This window comes from Lissotriton vulgaris, chromosome 3_2 (assembly GCF_964263255.1).
Source record: "Lissotriton vulgaris chromosome 3_2, aLisVul1.2, whole genome shotgun sequence".
NCBI lineage: Eukaryota > Metazoa > Chordata > Amphibia > Caudata > Salamandridae > Lissotriton > Lissotriton vulgaris.
This window is the reverse complement of record NC_141690.1, coordinates 7,826,861-7,853,155: the sequence shown is the minus strand read 5'-3', so window position 1 is coordinate 7,853,155 and position 26,295 is coordinate 7,826,861. Positions and strand designations below refer to the sequence as shown.

Here is a 26,295-nt window from a genome sequence, read left to right as displayed (position 1 = left end):
GTGCCCTTCTCAGCAGACTTTGCTGAGCAGACAATAGGGACCAGATGGCCACCCTAACCCAGAGGCAGTGCATCTGTGCAGGAAGTTGGCTTTGTATATACTATACCAAAGTAAGTAAGGTATAGTGTGTGCAGAGTCAAGGGAGTCCCCAGAGGTATAGCAGAGGCTAAATTAGGTAAGTACTCACAACTCACTTTGTGGTAGTGTGGGCTAGCAGTTAAGCTTATCGAGATATATTCTTAAATGCAAGATTTTAAAAGGTAATGAAATTGGGAATGGATCTGCAATTGTTACATATTGGTATGGTTTCAAAAAGCAGGCTAAATTACAAAGTACTTACTTTTAGAATACTTTTTGACCTAATCGCAGTAGGTAAGCCAACACTACAGTTCTTTCACAGTCTCCTCTGAAATTTGGACATGGTCGAAGAGATCCCCCTTGAGCTACTAGGACTTCAGTGCAGAGCCCAAATTTGACATGTGGCATGCTAACCCAGCAGGATGCAGGAGGTCATCAGCCTCAGCCTCAATGTCACCCTCACCAAAATCCAGGACCAAGTCTGAAAGATCAGAATAGCCTGAATGTCCTGGACTCTATCATGAGAAAGGCACGAAACCGAACCATGTCCAAAATGGTTCCAATGAAGGGGGTCATGTGGTAAGGAGTCAGGTGTGTCTTTAGCATGTTTATAGTGAACCCGAAAGATGGTAGGAGGTTCACCATAGTCTGGAGGAGGTTGACTACAGCCTGGGGTGAGCCCCCTACAACAGCCAGTTGTCAAGGTAGGAAAAAACGGGCAATCTGACCTCTGAATGTGTGCTGCCATGCCCGCTATCACACCGAGGGGCGTTGGTGAGTCCAAAAGGGAGCACAGCGAACTGGAAATGCTCCTCTCCCACCTCGAACCTCAGGTAGGCGCCGACAGGACAGGTTGTGCATGTAGGAGAGTAGGGTCTACAATCCTATGGTCACCCCAGATTTTTGCTTTTTGCTTCACAGGTTTACGACTTTCCCTGGCTGTGGGCCTGCTAATCAGACAAACAGCCTAGCTGTTCTCTAAATTGACATCCATGTACTTTAGGTGCATTTACCAATTGGTATTGGGTCACTCTTGTAAGTCCTTGTACAGTGTACCATAGGTACCCAGGGCATAAGTGAACCCAAGGCCTACCAGGGGCTGCAGCATGAATTATGCCACCCCTGGCTGGCCATCTAAATCTGACACAACTGGCTGATCAATCAGCTGGGACAAGGTGGTGTAATCACCCTTTGCTTTAGATATAGTATACCTATATCTAAACCTAAAGTAGACACATATACGCCTATAAGTCACTCCTATGGCAGGCCTTAACAATCCTGGTGGCAGAGTGCTTGGAATTATGTGAGATAGTGCTCTGGAATGAGCTGAGCCTGTTTGCAGCTTTCGGAACCAAGTCCTTTAGCTGTTTCCATGATAACGCTATACCATATACTCTTAAGTGCATTATAATCCTTGCGGTTATTGCTAACTTTGGCATAGCATTATCAAAACATGTCGAGTAAGGTGTCATACGAATTGGAATACTATCCCCTCGCCAATTCTGGCGACGGGGGTAGCATTCCACCCTTCTAGAGGGACAAGGCATGTATGTAACTGTGAACCCCGGTTAAAGTTAACTCGAGCCTCAGCATCACAAAATGGATGCTGCCACCAGACACAACTCTGACCTCCTGCTGCTGGGAGACCTTCCAGCGAGGGAGGCTTGGACAAAGGGTTTCTTGCCTTGGGAGGTGCTAGCACCACCCCAGACAGGATTTTGTGTATTAGGTAGGACAGGCCTGAAAGGAATGAGACATGCCTGGGGCACACAAGGTGCCTCTGAGCATAGCCCAGTTCAAACCAGTTGCTGGGGCACTCGAGCCCCAGCTCTGGCGCGAAACTGGACAAAGGATAGGGAGTGTAACCACCCCCCTTCCTGGTCCCACCCATAGGACGGACCTAGTGATAGTACAGCCCCCTTTAGCAGAATAAAGGTAGGAGCTGGTCCCATTCCAAGTTAAATTATCCTGAATTGATTTTACAAGAAGAAAATCTGGACTTCGACGTTCTGCTCCACAGAAGACTGAAGAAATCTCCCTTGTGGGCAAGGAGTGTCCACCCTGCACAAGCAGGCACCATCAAGCGTCCTGCATCTTCACTTTGTCATCTTCCCTCAAGGATCCAGACTTCAAAGCCCGACAAGACCCGGATTCCCAGACCTCTCCGACCTCTACCTACATCTGCAGCACAGCTGAGATCCGTGGGTGCGACGAGACACGTGGGACCAGCCATCTTGAAGAAACTGCACTTCGCTTCCAGCACGACTTCTGAGGTATCCTCGACGAAGTGCTTTGGGGATTGAGAAGCCCCAGCCCCGAGCAGCTCCTGCACAGAAGATCAGCCCTCCAGCATCCACGAGATCTGCGTGGGGCCCTTTTGCTTGATTGCTGCTCGACGCGTTGTCTGGTCACTTGCCGGCTGGCTGGTGGCCTCCTAGACGACGATCCTTGAAATCCAAACCGCTGGTCTGGTTGCTCCAGACTGGCCCCTGCTTCCCTGCAAAGTAGAAGCACCCCGGACCCTCCTGGTCCGCACCAGACGCTGATTCCACTCACCGCGTGGGTTGCCTTTGCCAAGGCCTGTTGACGCCGAATCCGGATCCAACACCGCCGACAGCGAGAGCCTGCGTGGGACAGCTGGTGCCTCCATCCTGGTCATCGAAGACACCACCTGGTCCACGTGGCTGCAGAGTCAAGCGTCCACTCTTCACCTGAACGCGACGACAGCCTCTGGTTCCCTCCTGGTCCCACTATAGTCACTGGCTAGTGACTTTGAACGTTGTCCCCTCTGCTTTCAGGTCTTCAGCGTCACTGATCCACCTTTGGATCACACCGGACATCTTCCTTCTGGTCGCCTGCAGCATCTTTTCTTTCAGGCTCCATAGACTTCAACGCAGAAACCCGACACGACTTCGAACCTATGCACCCGCAGCCCGTGGGTGAGGTAACGAGAGCATTTCGGTGCTCAGGGTAGATTGACTCTCCTAGTGTCCAGAGTCACAGTCATTTTAGTCCTATCTAGTCAGGATTGTCCGTACTCACCTTTTTCTTGAACTGTACTGTCCATAGACATTGTTACGCATCTCGCGTGTGAGTTCACACTCTGCACACGCATTCCGTGGGCCTCCTGCCCCTTACCTAAAGTTAGGATAGTGTAGTCCCAGCGATCCTACAGCCTCTGGACAGCTCCATTCCTTCTATCTACTTCCTTATACCACTTGTTTAGTATATGGTTTGTTGCGCCCCTAGGGCAACTTTGCATTTCGTGCAACTTAACGTATTTTTCTTAAAAGTCTTGTCATGTGCTTAGCCCTCTGACCTCATAAAGAGTTCAGAGGTGTTTGTTAGATAATAAATATCTTGTTTATTTTCATAACTACCTGTGTGGTATCCTTTCATTTGATATTCAAGGGGTTATATGTGGTAAAACAGCTTGCTTCACATGCCAAAAAGAGTTTAGCCTAAGACTGCTTTGTCCATGCTATCATTAGGATAGCTGGTCTATAAGGTTGACTTACAACCAATCACCATAAGGGTTGTTTGGACTGATACAAGGTGATCACTAGAATTAGTGAACATCATATATCAGGCCAACTTCTCACAGTGCATCTTTTCAATCTCTTCCTCCGAAAGGAGACAATCAAGACGCTCACCCTGGTCGAGATCTTCTCTGCCCTCGACCCTGAAGACTGGATATTGGCATCCTACAGGTACGACGCCAACAACTAGTCTCCAGGGACGATGGTAAACAAGTGGGTCAGGGTGAGCATCATGAATTTCTCCTTTCAGAGGAAAAGATTGAGAAGATGCAGAACACAGGAAAGCAAAGGGCTAGTTTCAGGGACATAATCAGCCCTCAAGTCATGCAAGTCCTCATACCAATTATCTGCATAGGACTCAACAAACTCATCAGCCTGGTCACCATGATTATCTTAATTTTTCTAAATAGGGAACAGAGTTAATGTTGTCTGCCTTGAGGTAAAGCGCCCAGCGAAACCTTGGTCAGATTTGATTGGGAGGTTGTCTGAATTTGGATCGAATTTGAGTCGCCGTTGGAATGGGTGCACAAATTAGTACTTGTGTAACAATATATCTGTAAGAGCCATTAGTTAGTGATAGATTCCTTACCTTAGAATAGCCCCAGGCGTCCGACTGGATCCGGAATGTTTTGCTAGCAGTACCTCTGCGCGTCAGTAGGTGGCATCCTGCGGCTCCGCGTCCGTCGCTGGCGTCGTAAGCGCCGAGATGACGTCACAGAGACTACATAGGCACCACCCATGCGCGCTGACGTCAGGTATGTCACTACTTTCGGCGCCAGGAATGCAGAGCCATGCAACAAATTGACCACTGGTGCCTAAGAAACTAGGGCCCTTAAAAGGGATGTCCCTAACCTTAGAGATCAGTTCGCAGAACGGGGAGGATGGGTTGGGCGGTAAGAAATCTATCACTAACTAATGTCTCTTCCAAATATATCGTTTCACAAGTAGTAACTTGTGCATCTGAAAGAGACAGGTTAGTGATAGATTCCTTACCTTAGAATAGATACCCCAGCAATACCAACGCCGGTGGAGAGTCTGCGAACAAAATTACACCAGGAAGTCACATAGAACAGAATAGCCAAAGAAGCTGTCTCTCCCGACTGGACTATCAAGGCAGTAGTGCTTGGTAAATGTGTGCAGCGAGGCCCACGTAGCTGCCTGACAAATGTCGTGCAAGGGAACACCACGTCCCAAGGCAGTAGTGGCTGCAGTTGCCCTGGTCGAATGGGCACGCAGCCCCACAGGAGGCTCCTTCTTGGCCAAGGAGTAACATGCTTTGATGCACAGAATGACCCACCGGGAAATGGTGCGTTTGCGTACAGCCTGACCTTTTTTGGCACCCACTTAGCCAACATAGAGCTGATCATCCACCCCGAACTGTTGTGTACGCTACAGATAGAAAGCAAGCGCACATTTTGGGTCCAGACGGTGGAGCCTCTCCTCTTCCCTGGAAGGATGAGGAGGCGGAAAGAAGGTAGGCAAAGAGATGGTCTGCCCGATGTGGAAGGGAGTGACAACCTTAGGAAAGAAAGAAGGACGGGTCTTAAAATCACCTTGCCTGGATGAACAGAAAGGAAAGGAGGTTTAGAAGAAAGAGCCTGGAGTCCACTCACTCTTCTGGGAGAGGTGATGGCTACCAGGAAAGCAGTCTTTAGAGTAAGAAGACGTAAAGGACTGTTATGAAGAGGCTCAAAAGAAGCGCACATCAGAAAAATAAAGACAAGATTTAAGTCCCATTGAGGCATTATGAAAGGCACATGAGGAAACGTGTGTAATGCCTTTGAGAAAGCAGTTAACAACCGGAGACTTAAAAAGAGAAGGCTAATCAGGAAGCCTTAGGAAGGCGGAAATGGCAGAAAGATATCCTTTGATAGTGCCCAGAACAGAGCCCTGCTGGGCCAAAGATAGGAGAAACAGAAGAACCTCAGAAAAAGGGTCTGAAAGGGGATCCACAGCCTTTGCTGTGCACCACGCCACAAATTTGTTCCATCAGCAGGCGTATACCATTTTAGTGGAGGGACACCTGGCTTCCAAAATTGACATTACAGACTTCGGGAGAAAGGTCGATCTAGGAGAGTAGGGTCTGCTTCCTATGGTTACACCCACTTTTTGCTGTGATTCTCTGGTTTTTCGACTTTAGTGTGGCTGTGGACCTGCTACTCAGACCCACAGCCCAGCTGTTCTCTCTCTAAATTGATACCATGTACTTTAGGTACATAGCAGATTGGTTACTGGGTCACTCTTGTGAGCCCCTGTATAGTGTACCATAGGTACCCAGGGCATAGGTGCACCTTAGGCCTACCAGGGGCTGCAGCATGTATTGTGCAACCCCTGGTTTGCCTTCCAAACTGACACCACAGGTCTGTTCACACAGCCTGGGTAAGGTGGTGTAATCACCCCTTACTTAGATATAGTATACCTATATAGAGCGACCCTTGACCCTATCACCAGGTAGGTCGCTCCCCTCAGCCGCCACATGGTCCTCCTGTGCCGCTGTCCCGCTGCCGCTACCCGCTGTGCCTGAGTCCTGACCGCTTCTTCAGCTCCGCGGTCCGGCCTGCCTGATTTGCCTGTGTTTTAGTTTTGCCTCTTGATGCCTCCTATTTGATTATTTCGCCCCTTGTGCCTTCTTGTTGCCGCTTATTCGTTTATCTCGCCCCTTCTGCCCTCTCGTGCCCTCTCCACCCCTTCCCCCTTTTGCCTTCTGTGTCACATCCCTACCCGCTCCACTCCCTCGCACTTTACCGTCGCTGCGTCCCTTGCGGCCATGCCCCCCTGGTGCCCCATTCGCCGCCTTGCTCCCGCCTCTCAGTTGCTCCTCCCTCCCACAGCCCCTCATATGGAGGCCGCACAGTGGGCGCGCCGCTGGCACGTCAAAGGGCAAGCCAGTCTACGTCCGTCCGCGCCTGGACCGTGCCCAGCGCCAGAACCCCTTGCCCCCGCCAAAACCAAGAAACCAGACTGAGATACGACACCGCCACCCTCCACGCACTCAACACCGGCTGACCATCCGCCTGCTACCGAGTCACCCCGAAGCGCATCCACAAACCCTTCACCTGCCAAGCCTGAAAATTCACCTGCCTCCGAACCTGCACACCACCCTCAGGAACAGGCAACAACAACAACCACCTCAAGTGCATCCTACTCAACACCTGCTCCAACCACAAGCACGCCATCGAACTCTGGGACCTCCTCGATACAACAGTGCCGGACGTCGCCTTCATCACGGAAACCTGGATGAACGCCTCCTCAGCCCCCAACATCGCCATAGCCTTAGCCATCCTTAACGGCTACAAGATCATTCAGAAGGACCGCATCAAGCAAACCGGAGGAGGAATCTCCATCATCTACAGGAACACCATCAGCGTCACGACCAACTCCGAAAACACACTCCCTGCTACCTAACACCTACATTTACAGATCCACACTGACCCAAAGACCACCCTCGTCTACAGACCCCCGGGCCCACACAAACCATTCAGTGAAGCCATCGCCGACTTTATCAGCCCGCATGCCCTCGCCTCCCCCGACTACATCCTCCTAGGAGACCTCAACTTCCACCTGGATAACAACAACGACAACACCACCACCACCACCCTGCTCGACAACCTCGCCAACCTCGGACTCAAGCAACTGGTGAACACCCCCACTGACTACGCCAGCCACACGCTCGACCCCGTCTTTTCTGCCAGCGGCCACGTTCCCTTCAGTCACTCCACCAGACTACACTGGACCGACCACAGCTGCATCCACTTCACCTTTAAGAAGGCCACTTCCCACCACCGCCCGCAACAGATCCCCCACAGATGATGGAGCAAAGTCACCACAGACCAGCTAGCCACATCACTGAGCCAGAACCCACCAATCGACATCGCTGACACTAACGACGCAGCCCGCAACATCACAGAGTGGATCAGCAACTGCGCTGATGCCCTCGCACCACTGAAGAACCCTCCAGGCAAGCCGGCAACAGGAAAGCCACATAGTTCCCAGACGACCTCATAGAATCAAAGAAATCCTGCTGAGCCCTCGAGAATACCTGGTGCCGCGAACAGACGACAGAAAACCTGACAGCCCTCAAGAAAGCCACTCGCAAACACCACCAGCTGATCCGCACCACCAAAAAGATATCATTCAAAGAGCAGCTGAACAACATACACAACAGCAAGGAACTCTTCGGCATCGTAAAAGAGCTCTCCTACCCCTGCGCCAGCAGCAACGACATCACACCGTCACAAGACCTCTGCAACTCCCTCGCCATGTTCTTTTACTGCAAAATCGCTGATATACACAACAGCTTCAGCGCCCATACTCCACCTCCAGCCACCGAACCAACACCCCCTAGCACCACCCTCAACGCTTGGACTCCCATCAGCACTGAAGACACCATCCACGTTATGAACACCATCCACTCCGGCTCTTCCTCGGACTCATGCCCTCACGACATCTTCAACAAAGCCGACACCACCATCGCACCCAACCTCCGGAACGTCATAAACAACTCCTTCACGTCCGCCACCTTCCCAGAGAGCTGGAAGCACGCAGAGATCAACGCCCTTCTGAAGAAACCCACAGCGGACCCTAAAGAACGTCCGCCCCATCTCTCTTCTTCCCTTCCCCGCAAAAGTAATTGAGAAGACCGTCTATAAACAGCTGACCGCATTCCTCGAGACAAATGGCTCCCTTGACCCATCCCAGTCCGGATTTCGAGCCAACCACAGCACTAAGACCCCCCCCTCATCGCAGCAACCGACGACATCAGGACCCTGCTTGACAACGGACAAACAACCGCTCTCATCCTCCTAGACCTCTCAACTGCCTTTGATACAGTCTGCCATCGCACCCTAATAACCAGCCTCCACAACGCTGGGATCCAAGGTAAAGCCCTGAACTGGATCACCTCGTTCCTCTCCAACAGAACCCAGAGAATCCACCTTCCTCCCTTCCGCTCCGCGCCCACCGAGATCATCTGCGGCGTACCCCAAGGCTCTTCCCTCAGCCCAATCTTCTTCAATATCTGCATGAGCCCCCTCGCTGCCATAGCACGCAAACACAACCTCAACAACATCTCCTATGCCGACGACACCCAGCTGATACTCTCCCTCACCAATGACCCAGCCACTGCCAAGATCAACCTCCAGGAAGGAATGAGGAGTCGCGGAATGGATGAAGCTCAGCCATCTGAAACTGAACTGAGACAAGACGGAGGTCCTCATCCTCGGACCATCCCCATCCACCTGTGACAATTCCTGGTGGCCCACAGCGCTGGGCACAGCACCGACACCCACGGACCATGCACGCAACCTGGGATTCATCCTGGATTCCTCTCTCACGATGACCAAGCAAGTCAACGCCATCTCATCCTCATGCTTTAACACCCTGCACATGCTCCTAAAGATCTTCCGGTGGATCCCGACAGGAACTAGAAAGACGGTCACCCAGGCCCTTGTCACCAGCCAACTGGACTACAGGAACGCCCTATACGCAGGAACCACAGCCAAACTCCAGAAAAGACTCCAGAGCATACAGAACGCAGCCGCATGACTCATCCACGACATCCCTCGCCACTGCCACATATCTGCCCACCTGAGAGATCTACACTGGCTCCCCGTCAGCAAAAGGATCACGTTCAGGCTCCTCACACACGCACAAAAAGCGCTCCACGACATGGGCCCGAATACCTCAACAACCGCCTCACGTTCTACACTCCAACCTGCTAGCTCCGCTCACCTCGCCCTCGCCCCACGGATTCGCAGAACCACCACCGGAGGAAGATTGTTCTCCTACCTGGCTGCCAATTCGTGGAACTACCTCCCCGCCCACCTACGACTGACCCAGGACCATCTCACCGTCAGGAAACCCCTCAAGACCTGGCTGTTCAAGCAGTAGCAGCACCCCCCCGCACCCCCCTTCAGTACCTTGAGACCCTTATGGGTGAGTAGTGCACTCTATAAATGTATTTTTTTTTATATCTATATATACACATATAGACACATATACACCTATAAATCACTCCTATGGCAGGCCTTAACAATCCTGAAGGCAGAGTGCTTGGTTTTAAGTGAGAGGGTGCCCTAGCATTAGCTGAGCCCCTCTGCAACTTTCGGAACCATCTCCTTATAGCTGTTCTATGATATAGCCATACCATATACTCTTAAGGGCATTATAATCCTTGCGGTTAATGCTAACTTTGGTTTGGCTTAATCAAAACATGTGTAAGGTGTGAAAACACTTTGGAATACTATTCCCCCCGCCAGTCCTGGCGGCGGGGGTAGCATTCCACCCTTCTAGAGGGAAAAAACATGTAGTTACTTGTTTACCCGGTTAAAGTTAAACAGAGCCTCAGCATCACAAAATGGATGCCGCTGCCACAGACAGAGTCTGACCTCCTGTTGCTGGAAGAAACTCCGGCAGGGGAGGCCTGGACAATAGCTTTCCTGTCCAGGGAGGTGCCAGCACCTCCCCAGACAGGCTTTTGTGTATTGGGGTAGGGAGGACTGCATTCAATGAATACTTTCCAGACACTGCCTGGAGCACACAAGGTGCTCCATGCATTTCCCAGTGCAAACCGATTGCTGGGGCACTCTGTCCCATTTCTGGTGCAAAACTGAACAAAGGGAAAGGGTGTAACCACCCCCTTCCGAGGTCCACCCATAGGAGGGACCTTAAGGGTACTCCAGCCCCTAAACTCAGTATAAGTATTATGAGCTGTGTCCCTAGGACTTTAGATTACCCTGGAAGAAACTCTGAAACATAAATCCTGGACCTTCGACATGCCATTTCGACTGGAAGACAGAAGACATCTCCCTTGTGGTCAAGGAGTGACCACACTGTTCAAACACAAAAACCCCAGTCGATGGACAGAAGGCAGAACAATGCCATACATTCACCCCAGTACAGAGATCTGGGCCTAAATCCATCGTTTCTTTGCACTCCACACCACCCCAGTTCAGACATGGCCATATGCAAATCGGTCTGACCCTGTGCCTCATGGGAACAGTCCAGCCCGAACTGCCAAGCCACGCCTTCCCTGGACCAGAAACAAGCATCCGAGGACCAGTTTCTGGCCATGTCTGAACTGGGGTGGAGTGCAAAAAAAACTATAGATTTAGTCCCAGATCTCTGTACTGGGGTGAAAGTATGACATTGTTCTGCATTCTGTCCATCAATTGTGGTTTTTGCATTTGTCACCCCCGAGTGGGATAGGTATGTTCAGACGTGAATCCCATGCACTACACACCACTCGATTCAGGCAAGCCGGGCTGAAGACAGCTGGAATGCCAGGAACCGGTCCTCGGAAGCTTGTTTCCGGTCCAGGGAAGGCATGGCTTGGCAGTTCGGGCTGGACTGTTCCCATGAGGCACAGTGTCAGACTGATTTGTATATGGCTATGTCTGAACTGGGGTGGTGTGGAGTGCAAAAAAACGATGGATTAAGGCCCAGATCTCTGTACTGGGGTAAATGTATGACATTGTTCTGCATTCTGTCCATCAACTGTGGTTTTTGCATCACACACTGTTCAAACAGGCACCAACAGCAACTTTGACGGTCTGCATTTTCGAGGCTCCCGCCGGATCCCGAAGAATCTGCGACACAGGACACGGACTTCCAGACATCTCTGACCCCAACCTTCAATCCCAGCAAAGTTGAGACCCGTGGCAGACACGAAAGACGTGGGACCGGAATTCCTGGACATTCTGCATTTTGCTAACTGCATCGACACCCAAGGTATCTCGAAGTTGTGCATTGGGGTACGAGTAGCCCCAGACCCGAGCACCATTTGCACAGAAGCTCAGGCCTCCACACTCCACGAGTGCGCTTTCGCAGTGGTTGAGGTGAAGGATGTACTGGCCATTCTAAAGGCGCTTAAATCAGGCTCTCCGGCGGACCCCTGTCCGGCCAGAGTGTTGAGCGGAGTGGCGGAAGTCATTGCACCGATTGTTACTGATCTGGTTAACAAATCCCTTACTACAAGTAACGTACCATCTCAGTGGAAGCAAGCCAAACTTCTTCCACTTTTAAAAAAACCCTCCGCAGACCCCCTGGATGCATCTAACTACAGACCCATCTCCCTGCTTCCAGCAATAGCCAAAGTATGTGAGAAAGTGGCATTCCGTCAGCTCGAGAGGTTTGTGGAGTCTACGGGGGCATTACACTCAGCCCAGTCAGGTTTTCGCTCCACCTTCAGCACTGAGACCGCGCTGGTGGAGGTTACCGAGGCCATTAGGGATTGTTTGGACGGAGGCGGCAGAGCGGCCCTAATTCTATTGGACCTCTCTGCCGCGTTCGACACGGTCCCACATGCCCAGCTAATCTCTAGACTAGAGGATATTGGCATTACTGGTGCCGCTCTCAAGTGGGTTAAATCCTTCCTCACGGACCGCTCTCAACAAATCTGGCTCCCTCCCTACCAGTCATCGATTAGCGGGGTGGACACTGGGGTCCCCCAAGGGTCGACTCTAAGCCCCCTGCTCTTCAATGTATATCTGACCCCCCTGGTATATCTTGCAGAGAGTCTGGGTGCCAAAATAATGGCCTATGCCGATGACACCCAGCTTCTCTTCACTTGGGACAAGGACAACCTTGACACGTTGAGAGTCCAATCCTGCTTGTCCTCAGTATTTGCTTGGCTAGCCAAGGCGGAGCTCAAGTGTAACGAGGACAAGTCGGAGATTCTCCTGTATGGCCAATTCCCGGTGGGATTCAGGGATTCCATCTGGCCCATTGGACTGCCCTGCCCACCTGGAAACTGTGGAGTTGCTAAGAACCTTGGGATTTGGTTTGGCGCTGACCTGTGCTTCCGAGACCAGATCTCGAGACTGGCGGGAACCTGTTATGGGACCCTGATCACCCTCCGGAAGTTCTTTCCTCTTCTCCCCCAGGAAGCGAAGGAAACAGTGGCTAGAGCACTCATCCTGTCGCGCCTGGATTACGCTAATGCACTTTACGTGGGCGCTCCTGATTTCCTGCTCCGCAGATTGCAGGTAGTCCAGAACGCGACAGTGAGGCTCCTATTCAACATCCCTAAATGCCATAGTGTACGAAGACAACTGGCGAATCTTCATTGGCTTCCAGTTGCTCTCAGAGTGCGCTTCAAGGTCCTATCACTGGCCTTTAAGGCCTTACATGGTCCTTGCCCACCATACCTCAGTGCCAGGTTTGCCTTCTATCATCCCCCGCGACAATTGAGATCGGCCTCTCTCAGACATTTGGTCACTCCGAGATTTAAGAGAGCTCGTCTGGGAGGAAAATCCATGACGGTCATAGCCGCACAGCTATGGAATAGCCTCCCTGACCATTTGAGACACACGACTAACCTCACTTATTTTAAAAAACACCTTAAGACTCACTTATTCAAGCAATTTATGTAAATGCACATCTTCTCTCCTGTTATGTTATCCCTTTGTTACTTTCTGACACTGAATCCCTTTTCGCGCCAGGACAGTCTTGACTAGCAGTGCGCACTACAAGAAATATATAACATAACATAACACGAGTGTCCCGTGGGGCCCGCTCTTGCATTTGAGCTCGACGCGTCTTCTCGGTTCCTGGTCCGTTGGCTAATGAGCCCTCTGAAGACTTTTTATTACATCTAACCTGCTTTCCTGGTTGCTCCAGGCTTGTTCCAACTTCCCTACAAAGGAGAAATTCCTCAGACCTTGCTGGTCTGCACCGAAGCCATTCTTGACATCCTGCATGGGTTGCGTTTGCCAAGGCTTGTTGGGCCCAGTCCGGATACCGACACTGCAGTCAACTAGATCCTTTGTGGGAAAGCTCGAATCCTGTTCCTGGTCGTCGTCGACCCCTCCTGATCTTCGTGGCTGAAGAGTCAAACTTCACATCTTCACCTGAAATCACCAGACATCGCCTGGTTCCTTCCTGGTTCCATCCTGGTCACTGGCAAGTGACCCAGACTCTGTCCCTTCTGCTTTCAGGTTCTACAGATCTTCGATCCACCCTTGGATCCACCCGGACACTTTTCCTCTGGTCGCCTGCAGCAGTTCTTTGCAGCTCTCCATTGAAAAAGACGACGAAACCCGACCCGAAAAGACACCTACGCAGCCAGCTTCCCTGGTTGAGGTAACACGAGTACTCCGGTGCTCCCGTGGGTCTTGACTCTCGAAGTGTCCTAGTTTAAATGGGTTCCATCGTAGTCCATCCAGAAGTGTCCTTAAATTGTATATTTATAACTTCTACGTTTCCCATAGAAAGTCAATGGTAACCCGCGTCTGTGTTTAGACACTGCACGCTTCTCCCGTGGGCCTCCTACTTCCTAACCTTTGGTTGTTTAGAGTTGCCCCAGCGATTCCACAGGCCCCAGGCCTGCTTACTAATTCTCTTGTGGTTCTTATACCACTTTTTTAGAACACTGTGCAACTTATCGTATATTAACTCTGTGTCTTGTATTGTATTTTTACCTCTAACCTCAAAGAGTGCAGAAGGGTTGTGTTTAGAATAAATACATATATATTTGATATATACCTTGTGTGGTGTCCTTTCATTTGGTACTCAAGGGATTATAATTGGTAAAACTACTTCTTAATACACTCTCTGAAGTCTTAGCCTGATGACTGGTGGTCCATGCTACCACTAGTATAGCTTTCTATAAGGTGGACTTTACAACCACCATCAATAAGGGTTGATTAGACTGGTGCAAGGTGCCCACTAGAACTAAAGGACAACATATACCAGGCTAACTTCTCACAGTCGAAAGCTGTCAACTCTCGCCGCTCAATCTCCACGCATGGAGGTGAAGGCTGGACAGGTTCCGGTGGAGGACCGTCCCCTGCTGCTGCAACAGAAGATCCTCCTGAAGAGGCAGATGGATCAGGGGATCGATGCTCATACTGAGTAGCTCGGAATACCATACTCTTCAAGCCCAGTCCAGAGCCACAAGAATAACTTGAGCCCGGTCGCTCCTGATCTTCTTCAGCACTCTGGGCAGAAGTGGTATAGGCGGAAAAGCGTACAACAGACAGCAGCTCCACTCGAGAAGAAAAGCGTCTCCGAGCGAGTGCCGCCTTAGAAATTCCAACGCGCCGAACTGATGACATTGTGCGTTCTCATCGGTGGCGAATAGATCTAACCAAGGCTCTCCCCACTGCAGAAAGAGACCTTTCGCCACGTCCGAGTGCAGACGCCATTCGTGATCCATCAAGCACCGGCGGCTGAGTTCGTCCGCCCTGGCGTTTAGAGAACCTGCCAGGTGTTAAACCACTGTAACCAGGTGACCGGGACAATGACTGATAGTCAGGACTACAGTAATGACGGTAACTGGTGGTCTGTTAATACTGAAGAAATGGTTGCTCCTTCTTCGCAGGACGAGCCTTTCACGTGGGGAACATCGTCACAAGAAAAACAACACGGCTCCTTTAACTGGAATACAGAGCAGGACACCGGGACTGCCCCTTGTGACGTTGCCTTCCTTTCATTGGATAAAGGACCGGAACCTTGGAGGTCGGCGGGTGACATCACCACCGGAGGAGAGGAACGGAGAGAGGAGAGAGTGGAGGAAGAACGCCGCCGGGACGTGGAAACAACAACGCGAGGACGAGAAGCAGACGAGCTGGAGAAAGGTGAAGCCCTGTCCGAAGAAGACGTGCCAGGAGGCCAACGAGACCGCGCAGCGCCGTGCCACGCTCCCGAGGGAGGAGTGTGGCTCCGACAGGTACGGGACCGTATCTCGAACTGGGTGGGACGACGGGGAAACTCACCCGCATTAAGAAAACTATCACCTCCCTAGTATCCCAACACTACCCTTCCCCTTAAGAATACCGACCCTCACGTCTATCACTTGAGCTCTATAAAAACTGCAGCACTTATAGGTGACCCCTCACTCCCTTGGCTCCTGGGAATAAAAGAGTAGTAGGACGTGGCAGTAATTGGTCCTTTTTCTGTTATTTTGTTTCCGACATATCCCCTGCGAGAGGTCCTTTGGGAAGAAGTGCCCGCCTGACACAAACCGATAGACGGAAAGAACACCCCAACCCAGCCGACATCACGGATCCTGCAGGGTTTGCCAAGGAGAGACTCACTTTCAGGAAAAAGAAACTTTATGTTAAAATAAAACCCTCTTTAACAAGGCAACGTGTCCAGTCCATTCCTGACCCCCCTTTACAAGTGGTGTCAGAAGTGGGATCGCCTGACCCCCACCAGCAATCACTGATGGATCAAGTAATCCAACACCTTATCGACGGACAAGACAAGCTGGAATGGGCTATAAAAAATCAGATAACGGTAGCGGATGCTGATCGTGAACTGTTTAAGAATGCTCTAAGTGCCCAGATAGAGGGCCTGCAGAAAGTGGCCCAAACCCCGGTACTCGGTGCAGACCGTAGGGTCGGAAGTCCCCATCCATCCGGTGTAGCCTTACAAAAGTACGTGCCCGGGGAAGATCCGGACGCTTTTCTCTCGAATTTTGAGAGAGCAGCCCAAGCGTGTGGTTGGCCTCCAGAGAAGAGGCCCTTTTTCTTAGCCCCGTTGTTATCTGGGGAAGCTCAAGCCGCCTACCAAGTGGCTAATCATGCCGGAAACACTCCATATGCCACCATTAAGGAAGTTATCCTGGATCATCTAGGACTAGACCCCGAGGCCTACCGTGTCCGGTTTAGAAAGGAAAGAGGAGTAGCTGGGGAAAACCCCAAAACTCTGTATTTAAGACTGAAGATGGCGGCAGAAAAATGGCTTAAGCCTGGACAAAGAAGCAAAGAAGATGTTATGGACAGTATAGTACTAGAACAATTCATGGAGGCCTTGCCGTACGGAACGCAAAGGTGGCTACGCCAACACTCTGGTTTGACCGTAGCCCAAGCCATTGAAATGGCCACCAACTATTCCCGAGCCCAACCCAGAACTTTTACTTGGGACTCTGAAAAACCCAGCAAACCTCCGGTCACGATGAGAAATGATAAAAAGAAACCGGAGCTACCCCCTCCTGTCAGGCAAAAACCAAGGAGGGTGGATAACGTAACGTTGAAGGGGCCCCAGTGCTTTGACTGCGGGGAGTGGGGACACATAGCCCGGATGTGTCCAAAAAGAAAACCAGCCGAAGAACCCATGGAGGTTGGCTATATTCCCCGAGCTGTAATGTACTCTGCAGAAATGGGACCATCGTTCTATGTACGTATCAGGATTAATGATAAGACTATACGGGGGTTGTTAGACTCAGGGTGCCGACAGTCTGTAGTACAGGAGAAACTAGTCAGACCTACACAGATCATGCCTAACGAACAAGTACACATACGGTGCGTCCATGGCGACGTGCGACCGTATCCTGTAGCTCAATTGGTCATTGAACCTCAGGGTAGAGCCCCAGTACAAATCAAAGTTGGGGTCATATCCACTTTGCCTGAAGATATAATTTTGGGCATTGATAACCCAGACTTTATGTCCCTTTTTCAGGATAAATTGTCATCTCAGGGCAAAACAGCAAATGCATACATAGTAAAGGAACCGTGGGTATTGGATCGGAATTTCAGGTTTGCACAGGCTAACGACGCGACACTTATGAACGCGTGGGAGGCCGCTCATGTGGCACAAACTCTTACCCCTGCAACATATCCCAGATTCGTGATACAGAATGATTTACTGTATCGAGAAGGAAAGGCAGGGGATGACCTTCAGTTAGTGGTACCATGTGCTTTCAGGGAACAGATCCTGTATTACGCCCATGCACATCTCACAGCAGGTCATTCCGGGGCCGAGAAAACCACCCAGAATATTGTACGACATTTCTTTTGGCCCGGCCTTTACAAAGAGGCGGAATTATACTGCAAGAAATGTGCCATCTGTCAAAAGAAAAACTTGACACGCCCCCAAGCTGTCCCTATGCAACCGATGCCTCTCATAGGCAAACCGTTTGAAAGGGTGGGGATGGACCTTATCGGTCCCTTACCCCGGTCTTCCAGCGGAAACACTTATGCATTGGTTATAGTGGATTATCACACTAGGTTCCCTGAGGCTTTTGCATTGAAGGCTCCCACCACCAGGAATATAGCGGATAGAATAGTTGAACTATTCGCGAGAGTAGGATTCCCTAAAGAGATCCTTACGGATCAGGGTACCCCTTTTGTATCAAAGTTGATGAAGGAAGTGTGCAAACTGTTAGATGTGCATCAAATTAAAACTTCAGCATATCATCCTCAGACGGATGGCCTCGTTGAGAGGTATAACAGATCATTGAAAACAACCTTGAAGAAGATGCTAACTGTAGAAAGCAAGGAATGGGACAGACTTCTTCCCTTAGCACTATATGTGTTGAGGGCTCAAGTACAGAGCAGTTTGGGATGTTCCTCTTTTGAGTTGTTGTACGGAAGGCAACCCAGGTCCCTCCTAGAGATAACCAAGGAAGCATGGGAGCAGGAAGGCATAGAGGAACAAAGATCTCTCTTGGAATATACCCAACAACTCCAGTCCAAGTTGGGAAAGCTCAGGGATTTGGCATATTCCCATGCAGAACTACAACAACGCAAACAGAAATTCTATTACGATAAGGGAAAAAAATGGCGCACTCTAGACAAGGGCGATTTGGTGTTGGTGCTGTTTCCTTCTTCTACACAGAAGTTTAAAAGCGAATGGCTAGGTCCCTACCCCGTGATAGAAACCATAGGCCGAACTACATATAGAGTCCAGTTATCGCCCTCCAGAAGCCAAACCTTCCACATAAACCTTCTAAAAAAATGGATAGGACCCCCTCCTAAAGCAGCCCATTTTGGTTTACCGGTCTGTGATTCATTAAGTACCTTGGAACAGTTACCGGTCAACCCTGAGTTAACGGAACAAGAAAAGGAAAGTTTGTTAAGGACTCTCAATCCCTTTTCTTCCATATTCTCAGATACCCCTGGGCTGACTCATCTGACAGAACACCAAATACAGACAGAGGAAGGGAAGATAATCAAACAACGGCCATATAGGATTCCGGCCGCTAGGAGAGGGGATGTCAAAAGAGAGGTGGAAGTAATGCTCAAATTGGGAGTCATCAGGCCCTCTCACAGTAACTGGTCGTCTCCCATAGTGATGATCCCAAAACCCGATGGTTCCACTCGTTTTTGTATGGATTTCAGGGCTTTGAATGCCATTTCGGCCTTCGACGCCTATCCCATACCACAAGTGGACGAGCTAGTTGAACGGATTGGAGAGGCAAGATATATAACAACGCTAGACCTTACCAAAGGCTATTGGCAGGTGCCCCTGAGAGAGGAGGACAGGAAAAAAACTGCCTTTGCCACAGAGGAAGGACTCTACGAGTTCAATGTATTGCCCTTTGGCTTGCATGGGGCACCAGCCACCTTTCAAAGGTTAATGAACCGAGTCCTATCAGACCTGAAACAGTATTGCTCCGTCTACCTAGACGACATAGTGATATTCAGTAAGACCTGGGAAGAACATTTGAGACATGTACAGAAGGTCCTACAGGCCCTGAACAACGCAGGTTTACATGTCAACGCTAAAAAGTCAAGAGCCGCGTTTCCCAGGGTAAAGTATTTAGGATTTCTGCTAGGGGAGGGAGTCATCGCCCCACAAGAAGAGAAGGTTAAGGCTATCATGCAGACCCCTTTCCCTTCCACCAAAAGAGACTTAAGGGGATTCCTAGGCCTCATTGGATACTATAGACGCTTTATTGAGAATTTTGCGGCCACAGCCAGTCCCTTGACAGATCTCCTCAGTCAGGCTGCCAAACCCTCTCAGTTGAGTCAACCCTCCCGGGAGGCTAGGGAAGCATTTGAGGCACTAAAAAGAGCTATCACTACGAACCCAGTGCTGATACCTCCTGACTACAACAAACCATTTTCGTTGGCAACTGATGCCTCTGAGGTAGGAATTGGGGCTGTGTTGTCGCAGGAGGGGGGGGATGGTATTGAACACCCTGTCCTGTTCCTAAGTCGTAAATTGCACCCCAGGGAAAGGAAATATCCCACGATTGAACGAGAATGCTTAGCTATTAGGTGGGCTGTGGATAAACTAAGGTATTATCTGGAGGGACGTCCATTTGTACTCTACACGGACCATGCCCCGTTGCAATGGATGCAAAGGAACATATCCCTCAATCCCAGGGTTCTCAGGTGGTCCTTGTTCCTTCAGCCCTTTTCCTTTGTCATAAAACACCGCAAGGGCAAGGACAACGCTAATGCGGACTTTTTGTCTAGATCGCCCCTTCTCCCCGATCGGGAGAACCCAGGGGGGGAGGTATGTAACCAGGTGACCGGGACAATGACTGATAGTCAGGACTACAGTAATGACGGTAACTGGTGGTCTGTTAATACTGAAGAAATGGTTGCTCCTTCTTCGCAGGACGAGCCTTTCACGTGGGGAACATCGTCACAAGAAAAACAACACGGCTCCTTTAACTGGAATACAGAGCAGGACACCGGGACTGCCCCTTGTGACGTTGCCTTCCTTTCATTGGATAAAGGACCGGAACCTTGGAGGTCGGCGGGTGACATCACCACCGGAGGAGAGGAACGGAGAGAGGAGAGCGTGGAGGAAGAACGCCGCCGGGACGTGGAAACAACAACGCGAGGACGAGAAGCAGACGAGCTGGAGAAAGGTGAAGCCCTGTCCGAAGAAGACGTGCCAGGAGGCCAACGAGACCGCGCAGCGCCGTGCCACGCTCCCGAGGGAGGAGTGTGGCTCCGACAGGTACGGGACCGTATCTCGAACTGGGTGGGACGACGGGGAAACTCACCCGCATTAAGAAAACTATCACCTCCCTAGTATCCCAACACTACCCTTCCCCTTAAGAATACCGACCCTCACGTCTATCACTTGAGCTCTATAAAAACTGCAGCACTTATAGGTGACCCCTCACTCCCTTGGCTCCTGGGAATAAAAGAGTAGTAGGACGTGGCAGTAATTGGTCCTTTTTCTGTTATTTTGTTTCCGACATATCCCCTGCGAGAGGTCCTTTGGGAAGAAGTGCCCGCCTGACACAAACCGATAGACGGAAAGAACACCCCAACCCAGCCGACATCACGGATCCTGCAGGGTTTGCCAAGGAGAGACTCACTTTCAGGAAAAAGAAACTTTATGTTAAAATAAAACCCTCTTTACCAAGGCAACGTGTCCAGTCCATTCCTGACCCCCCTTTACAACCACCAAGGTAATGCCTTGACGTTCCAGCCATGTCCAGAGGCGCAGAGCCTCCTGACATAGGGTCCAGGTCCCCACCCCGCCCTTTTTGTGCCAAAACCATGTGGCGGTGGTGTTGTCCGTGGACACCTGCACTATACTTCCCGGGACAGAGGTAAGGAATGCCTTCAGTGCAAGTCGGAACGCCCGCAGCTCCAGAAGGCTGATATGGAGCCAGGACTTCGCCGGAGACCAGAGGCCTCTCTCAAGTGGCCTCCCCATCCTAGGAGGGACGCATCCTTCACCACTGTGTGCTCCAGGTGGGGAAGGGAGAGGGATCTGCCATTGACCCAATCGCGATTTGTGAGCCACAACTGCAGATGTAGTGCAGTGCCCTCCGAGATCTGGACATGATCGGACAGGTTGCCCTGATGCTGTGCCCACTGGAACTTCAGGTCCCACTGCAGAGCCCGCATATGCCACCTGGCATGTTGCATTAACAGTGTGCGGGAGGCCATCAGGTCCAGGAGCTGGAGGGTCATCCTGACTGAAACATGGCAAAGAGGCTGAAAGATCGGAATCATAGCCTGAATATCCCAGACTTGCTGCTCGGGAGGCTGAACACGAAACTGCGTTGAGCTCAGAACCCCTCAGATGAAGGGTGCTTCTGAGAGGGACTCAGGTGCGACTTCGGCACGTTGAGGGAGAACCCTAGCAAATGTAGGAGGTCGGCAGTAGTCTGAAGGTGGTTCGCGACTGCCTGGGGCGAGCCTGCCTTCAACAACCAGGCTGGCCGAGGAGAACAAGCGCTTCCCAAACTGGTCCTTATCCGGCGGGGCTGTGGGAAAGGTCCTCTGCAACGTCAAGGCCTGAATGACCTGGCTCTCAGGCGTTGGGCGAGTGGTCAAGAAAGCGGGGTCACCTGGCGCCGGTCGGTGGCGTCTAGCGACGTTTTTATCCACCGGGGCCCCCGTGGCTGGCCTCGCCCAGATGCCCAAGAGGACCTCTGTAAGAGCGTCATTAAAAGGAAACAGCGGCTCCGCTGAGGTAGACGCCAGCTGGAGCACCTCGGTAAGGAGGTTGGTCTTGAGGGCCACTGTGGGGAGGTCAAGATTGAGGGCCTCAGCAGCCCGACGGAGGACCACCATATAGGAGACACCCTTCTCCATTGTGGGCGGGAGGGAGGCAAAGCCCGGGTCAGAAGAGACATCAAGGATGCCTGCATCCTCCAAGTCATCCAACCCAATCGAGCTCAGAGTCACATTGCAGAGCAAGCGGGTCCTCGAACCCCTACCAGTCATTGTCCGCCTCTGGCGTGGAGGGAGCTGGACGCAGAGGCAGAGCCGGGGCCAGAGATGGAACGGAGCTGGAGGGGCCAGAGATGGAACGCGCTGGAGGGGCCGGAGATGGAACGGCGCTGGAGGGGCCGGACAGGCGGCTGTTTCCAATGCGGATCCCAAGCCGGAATAAAATAGTCTGGGAACCAGTGTAGTGGTGGGATAAACGGTGCAGGGTCGGAGTCGAGGGTGACGCAGAGGGCGGATCCGAGGCTGGAGCAGAGGGTGTCTCCGGGGCTGTAGCAGAGGGTGGCGCCGGGGCTGTAGCAGAGGGTGGCGCCGGGGCCGGAGCCGGCAACGCTGCTCCTCGTGGCGCCGGGGCCGGAGCCAGCGGCTCAGGATCCTGTGGCGCCGGGGCTGGAGCCAATGGCGGAGCCGCCGGGCCAGGAGGATCTGGACACGGGTCCGCGGGGCCAGAAAGGCACACCGGCGGGAGCCCGAGGCACGTAAAGGCGATCCAAAGCAGCATCTGTTCGGGAGTGGCCAACAGACCCGGGCATGGCAGTTATGCTGCGGAACTCTCCGCCTCCTAGGAGCGATGGGGGGGGGGGGCGTCGGAGAGCGAACATACTTCTTCGACTTCTTTTTATGGCGACGCTTACCGGAATCCGAGGGCGAAGATTTGGAGTCCAAGGAGGGACGTCTCCGGTCCCGGGAGCGGCCCCTAGACCGGGAGCGGCGATCCGATGTATGCTGGACCTCCAGCAGTTTCCGAGGCCGCTCCCGTAAGGCCTTGGGGGCCATGGCACGGCAGTCCCGGGAGTCGTGGTCGGCCTCCAGGCAGGAGAGGCAAACATTGTGGGGGTCCGCTACCAACATGTTTCGGCGACAGGTCCCACAGGACTTCAAACCGGGCATCCCTACGTGCACCAAGAGAAGGTTGGGGAGACAAAAAGTCTCAAAATAGTGGTCAAAAGAGACCAAGGTACGTGCTTAATACGAATCTGCGCTTACTGGTGCGGAAAAAGAAATAATTGACGTCAGCGCGCATTGGTGGCGCCTAAGTACTCTCTGTGACGTCATCTCGGTGCGGACGACGCCAGTGACGGACGTGGAGCTGCAGGACGCCACCTACTGATGCGCAAGGGTAGTGCTAAGCAAAACATTCCAGATCCAGTCTGACGCCTGGAGATATTCGAAGGTAAGGAATCGATCACTAACGTGTCTCTTTCAGATAAGTAGACTCTATATCCAAGTGGTTGATTTTATTCCTCAATTTCTTTTACATACAATATAGGAAAGAGGTCTTCAGATCAGCTACAATTAATAACATTCCACTAGGCTCGAAACCTTGTTATGGCTCACCAGCTTATTTTAGAGCCACTTCAATTTCAGGCATGTCTTAGGACAGGAGCTCTGTAAAGTCTAAAAAGATTAGATGACCTTAAATGTCATCTTAAACTCCAGTGAGAGCAGGCAATGTGAAAAAATGACAAAAATAAATTAATTTCTATGATACTATCTATGATGCAATAATAATTCTAGTTCTGATGTTGTATGAAAAAATAACTTTTGTAAATAAAAATGAGTTATCTACCAACAAATTATTACATTTTAAATCCACTACTTTTGAGCACTTTTCTACTCCCACTGTGATGGCCTCAACAATCTTTTAATTATATTTGGGATGTCACTGAATAAAATAAAGATTTATTTAATCAATGAACGTGTGAATACTGAAGCTGTGTAACAAAGTGACGTATTCATGTAGGTTGCTCTCATGTATTATCCTAAACAATCATGCGCAACAAAGTAGGTTATGAATTTAATTGAAATACTGATCTTCTTGACACAAACAGATGTATAGTTTGTGCTCTAAAGTAGCCAAGTAAAGAGTGATGGAGGCACTTTGTCAATTTGACAATGATTTGGGCCAAGCCTCTCTTCCATCACAAGGACCCAGCCTTACATGTAAAAATAAAATATGAGAGCTACAGAGTGTGAGCACAAAGCTGAATAATTAGAAAGCAAATGGGTGGGAGACAAGATGGCGCGGGCACCCGCGCATTTGTCTTGAAGAAGTTGGCTCACCACAGGTAGAGGGTGCCCCGGGACGCTGCATCTCAGGTAAGTCCTTTTTAATTAGTTTTACAGTGCTTAACATTATTTTGGGCATTTAGAAGAGGGCGCATGGGAGGCGGGCGGCGCATAGTGGGGCTACGCGAAGTGTGTGGGTGGGCGTAGATTGCAACACTCTTTGTGGTGCTTCGCCTAGCCCCAATATGCACACTACACCCAGGGTTAGACCCTATGGCTTTTATTTTACTTGATGCAGAGAAAGCGTTCAATAGGCCGCTCTTGAGAAGGTAGGGGTCGGAAAGGGGTTTATCGAGGCCATGCAGGCATTATATAGAGCCCCCGCGCCCTTCGTTTAATGGGTGACATAGTGACCCTATCTTTATCACACGAGGGGACTAGACAGTGGTGTTCCTATACATCCCTTTTATTAGCACTCTATATAGACACCTTAATTAGGAAAAATGAGGCTTATATAGGAATCCAGCCTATCCGGCCACAAGGCTTCGAGAGCAAAATACTGGGAGTACGCGAATGATCTTGTGATAACGGCAGCTAACTCACTTGAAGCCTTAAGGGAGATAGAGATTGAGTCCAAACGCTCCAGGTGGTTTCTAGTTACCTGCTCAATCGGGAGAAAACTCAAATAGTCATCAATAGCAAGATCTGCTTACCGGATCCACGAGTGACCTAATCTGCAGTTTATCTCTAGGGGTCACCTTAACCTCGGAACTGGGCAAGATCGTGGAAAAGAATTTAGCTCCTGTGTTGAGGGGAGGGAGGGAGGTGGGGGGGGAATGTCCCAGATTTAAAAATGTACTACTGGGCTGCAGCAATCCGATACATTTGGAGATTACTTGGAGGAAAGGTTGTGAACCGGTGGAGAAGTGATACTTCCCCGGATGTATTTGTATTGCTGCAAGAGAGAGGCCCCAAATTGGCTGTTGAGATACAATGAATCTAGTTAGTATACAAAAAAGTTACAATTAAGACCCTGGGGCAGCAGTTTCTGTCTGGACCTCTGTAAGGAAGAAGCTAGGGTTAGGCAGGATGAATTTTTACACTCCCCTTTATGGTAACGCACAAGTTACTACTTGTGTAACGATATTCCTGTAAGAGACATTAGTAAGTGATAGACTCCTTACCTTAGAATATCCCCACGTGTCCGACTGGATCCGGAAAGTTTTGCTTAGCAGTACCCCTGAGCGTCAGTAGGTGGCGCCCTGTGGCTCTGCGTCCACACTGGCGTCGTGAGCGCTGAGATGACGTCACGGAGACTACTTAGGCGCCACCCATGCGCGCCGACTTCAGTTCTGTACACGACTTTACGCGCCACGAACGTAGAGCCAGGTAAGATACTGACCACCTAAAAGGGGATGACCTTAACGCTAGTAATCAGTTTGCAGAACGGGGAGGATAGGTGTAGTGGTATAGAATCTATCACAAACTAACCTCTCTTACAGATATATCATTACACAAGTAGTAACTTGTGCATCTGAAAGAGACACGTTCGTGATAGATTCCTTACCTTAGAATAGATACCCCAGCAATACCAACCCCGGTGGAGGGTCTGCAAACAAAATCACACCAGGAAGTCACAGGGAACAGAACGGCCAAAGAAGTTGTCTCTCCGGACTTGACTGTCCAGGCAGTAGTGCTTGGTAGTCGTGTGCAGTGAGGCCCACGTAGCTGCTGTCCTGCAAGGGAAAGCCGCGTCTCAAGGCAGTAGTAGCTACAGTTGCCCTTGTCGAATGGGCACACAGTCCTACAGGAGGCACCTTTTTGGCCAAGGAGTAACATGCTTTGATGCACAGAACGACCAATAGGAAATGGTCCGTTTGTGCACAGCCCAACCTTTTTTGGCCCCCACATAGCCAACAAAGAGCTGATCATCCACCAGGAACTGTTATGCCCGCTGCAGATAGAATGCAAGCGCACGTTTTGGGTCCAGACGGTGGAGCCTCTCCTCTTCCCTGGAAGGATGCGGAAGCGGAAAGAAGGTGGGCAAAGTGATGGTCTGCCAGATGTGGAAGGGCGTGACAACCATTGGCAAGAAAGAAGGACGGGACCTTCGAACCACCTTGCCTGGATGAACTGAACGGAAAGGAGGTTTGGAAGAAAGAGCCTGGAGCTCTCTCACTCTTCTGATAGAGGTCACAGCTACCAGGAAAGCGGTCTTTAAGGTGAGAAGACATAGGGGACAGTAATGAAGGGGCTCAAAGGGAACGCACATTAAGAAAGTCAAGACAAGATTCAAG

The 26,295-nt window shown here is 50.9% G+C and overlaps 2 protein-coding genes across 3 annotated transcripts in view; one reads left to right on the top strand and one right to left on the bottom strand.

Annotated features, from left to right (window-relative positions):
• Nucleotides 1-26,295, bottom strand: part of PDS5A (PDS5 cohesin associated factor A) — a 1,517,933-nt gene that overhangs the window by 775,752 nt on the left and 715,886 nt on the right. The window lies entirely within an intron of this gene.
• Nucleotides 14,857-20,667, top strand: LOC147725290 (uncharacterized). The gene is made up of 3 exons (XM_086964593.1): nt 14,857-15,285; nt 19,908-20,255; nt 20,517-20,667. The coding sequence occupies exons 1-3, from the start codon at nt 14,857-14,859 to the stop codon at nt 20,541-20,543; spliced, it is 804 nt and encodes a 267-aa protein (XP_086820719.1). The 3' UTR covers nt 20,544-20,667.

Coding starts and splice junctions, on each gene's coding strand:
- LOC147725290 (XM_086964593.1), top strand. CDS start 14,857: ATGACTGATAGTCAGGACTACAGTAATGACGGTAACTGGTGGTCTGTT. Junction 15,286..19,907: donor GAGGAGTGTGGCTCCGACAG/GTACGGGACCGT, acceptor CCTTCTTCGCAG/GACGAGCCTTTCACGTGGGG. Junction 20,256..20,516: donor GAGGAGTGTGGCTCCGACAG/GTACGGGACCGT, acceptor CCCCTGCGAGAG/GTCCTTTGGGAAGAAGTGCC.